This window comes from Berghia stephanieae, chromosome 2 (genome assembly GCF_034508935.2).
Source record: "Berghia stephanieae isolate SIO BIC M18660-M18661 chromosome 2, UCSD_Bste_1.3, whole genome shotgun sequence".
Classification (NCBI taxonomy): domain Eukaryota; kingdom Metazoa; phylum Mollusca; class Gastropoda; order Nudibranchia; family Aeolidiidae; genus Berghia; species Berghia stephanieae.
In genome coordinates this window covers 79,533,788-79,536,758 of record NC_088361.1, presented here as the reverse complement: position 1 = coordinate 79,536,758, position 2,971 = coordinate 79,533,788, and the positions used below count along the sequence as shown (strand labels likewise).

Genomic DNA, 2,971 nt, shown 5'->3' with positions numbered 1-2,971 from the left:
TCAATAATAAGGGTATCCGTGCTTATATCTCTGTCGTCTCTATATGCATGGGGGTTTTAGCTGATAAGATCTGGATTTAGAATATCTATTGGCCGTGTGTTTGAAAAGGGATGAAGCCATGAACGATCGGGGCTATTGAGATAAGCGCAATCTTTTCCGCCCTCTTTCAATCGGTCACGTGCAGTAGCGGGCTCTAAAGGCGCTCCTTGGAGACAAATCCGCGTCAAAGTTTACAGCAGGTAGCAGTTACAATACAACTGCCATACTATCACAATACACATTTTATTGTTTTACATTTTGGCCAGAAAACGTTTCCTTCGAATATAGATCGAGTAGGCGGACCCCAAATTCATCAACATTGTCCAAACAAAAAGAGCAAACCGGGGAATTCTTTTTAAAAAAAATTAAAACTTGAGTTTTAATTCATTTTTGGGGGACAATTTTGACAATAGAATGACATTTTAATCGATCGATAATTGATGTAAAAGTTTTCTGGCCAAATGGTAAAACAAAAACTGTGTTTAGTCAAAATACGTCGGCATGCCCATTGGTGGATTGAAACCTATTGGAACGATTTAATTATCCGAGGAATAAAACTGTAAACGTTTATTTATATGCTCTTATAGTATGGGCATTCAATTCGTTTCTTCCTATATTTATTGGTAGATTAGAGAAGAATGAGAGAAATTTGATAGCATGGTTTTCATTTGATGAATTTGAAGATTTGTTAACGCATGAGGTTCAAGGTGTAAATGCTAACGTCATTTCCCCCTTTTGTTGAGTTTTCAATACTTCAGTGTTATGTATTGTCCTCTAGATCGCAATAATAATAATAATATATGGCCTCTTTTCCAGGGAAGTATCAAACTTGTGAAACGTTTAATAAAATTAGATCGTAAATTATTTATTATTTATTAAAGCTCTTGTGTTTAGGAGATTCTAAGTAAACTTCCTGTAGTTCCAAACAATGTCAATACAAATATGACGAAATTGCAGTGTTTGAAGTAGAGTCATTAGCAACAATGGCTGCTCGATTGATTGTCAATGTTATTGTTACCTTGGTGTGGACAAGAAAAGGGAGAGCTGCTTCCATGAATTAAACAGTCCTCTTGTTTGGTTAAATCATCGTGGTCCCGTGGGTGGGGGAAACGGATTGTTATAAGACGAATTGGATTTACAGTCTGCGGTTAAAGACGATGAAATGTAATGAATAGCGTGGTGTTAGCCTATTTGATGTGGTAAAACTGATAATGTTATTTGATTTGATGTCTAACGGTGAATCGAGACGTCATAAATTGTTCAGCAAGTGGAATAACAAGTGGGGTAAAAATGAAAAGAAACAGAACGAAATAACAAAATTTAAAAATTAATTTTAAAAGATAATATTGGATTCTCAAGTGAAGAAGAAAGGAGCGAAGAATTCATTTTTTTAAAAAGAAAGTCATTATTTGGAATAACTTAAGAAATGAGACATTGCTTCGATCTAAATTACAAAAAAATGATGTTTGAAGCTTTAACTCGAATAAAAACAAATGAAATAACATAAGCAAAACAGCAGATGATTCTTAATGTTTCGGCACCCCCCTTTTCAAAACCAACGATTGGACACGACTTATTATTAGATTTAAAAAATGGGTTGAGCAATCAGATGATGTCAATTACAAAGGGGTGAAAAAGGATAAACATAGGCAAAGGTCACACAGGACGACAGATAGTTGAACTCGGTACCGTTCGGGTACGGGACAAAGACCATACCGCTGCCACGCTGCCCCACATTAAAGTTTTAAAAATCGTCCCAGAAAATAAGCCTGCTTGACTGTTGAGACAGACTGCGTTTCTGGGATTGTTTGTTTATTGTATTTTTCTCTCTACTTGTATGACACTATATTATTAACAATTTTCTCAGATCTTTATCTCGTATTGATATTTTTTGACGGCCTACTTTAATTATCTTGAGTAAGAATCGTGATTTTCGCGGTAAGAAAAGGGTATTGTAATAAGGCTTTAACGACACACGGTCTTCAAAAGGCATCGGTTAGAGTCAAATCCAACCAAGTCGCTAAGGATTAGAATATGAAGAAGTCGACCTTAAAGTTGATATGGGTGACAATACAGATGGAAAAATTAGGGAGGCGATCAAAAAGATGAAGAATGGGAAAGCCTCTGGAGATGAAGGTATTTGTCCTGAAATGTTGAAGCCAGAAGACACAGAAACATCCCTTTTCCTCAGAGATATACTGCAAGACATCTGGGAGCTGGAATCAGTACCCAACACTTGGAGGACAGGAACCATTATCAAACTGCTAAACAAAGAAGACCTTGGAGAGGTATCGCTTGAATCTCATTGATCAGTAAAGTATTTAGCCGTATCATACTCAGACGTCTCTCGGCAGCGGTAGGCAACATCTTGCGACAAGGACAAGCAGGTTTTAGAAGAGGTAGATCAGACACAGACCACATTTTTGTACTTCGACAAATATTGGAACAAGCAAAAAAAGTGGAACAGCTCCCTGCATATTGAATCTATTGACTTTGAAAAGGCGTTCGATAGCATTCATCGAGACAGTCTATGGAAAATACTTACGCATTATGGCATTCCACAGAAAATGGTTAACGTTATTCAATCTCGCTACAAGACTTTCGAGTACAGAGCTCTTCACAGTTTTAATCTAAAAGAACCATTAGCTGTGAACATTGGAGTCAAACAAGGCTGTATCCTCCCACCCATTTTATTTTCTTGGGCCAGTGACTAATGCGAAACACTACCGAAAGACATAAACGAGGAATACAATGGGGTCTTACATCAACAATTGAGGATTCATATTATGCGCAACTGGCACTCCCATATATTTCAGGATATAGGCCAGAAGACTGAAAGTCTGCACACGGCAGCAGCTTCAATTGGACTAAAAGTAAACAATAGGTAGACTCAAGTCATGAGAGTCAACATATGAAACAAAGATCCAGTGCT

The 2,971-nt window shown here is 37.2% G+C and overlaps 1 protein-coding gene across 1 annotated transcript; it reads left to right on the top strand.

Moving 5' to 3' along the window:
- The first annotated feature begins 2,099 nt into the window (after positions 1-2,099).
- LOC144964018 (uncharacterized) lies at positions 2,100-2,753 on the top strand. The gene is made up of 2 exons (XM_078897963.1): positions 2,100-2,327; positions 2,541-2,753. The coding sequence occupies exons 1-2, from the start codon at positions 2,100-2,102 to the stop codon at positions 2,751-2,753; spliced, it is 441 nt and encodes a 146-aa protein (XP_078754089.1).
- Positions 2,754-2,971: the final 218 nt, after the last annotated feature.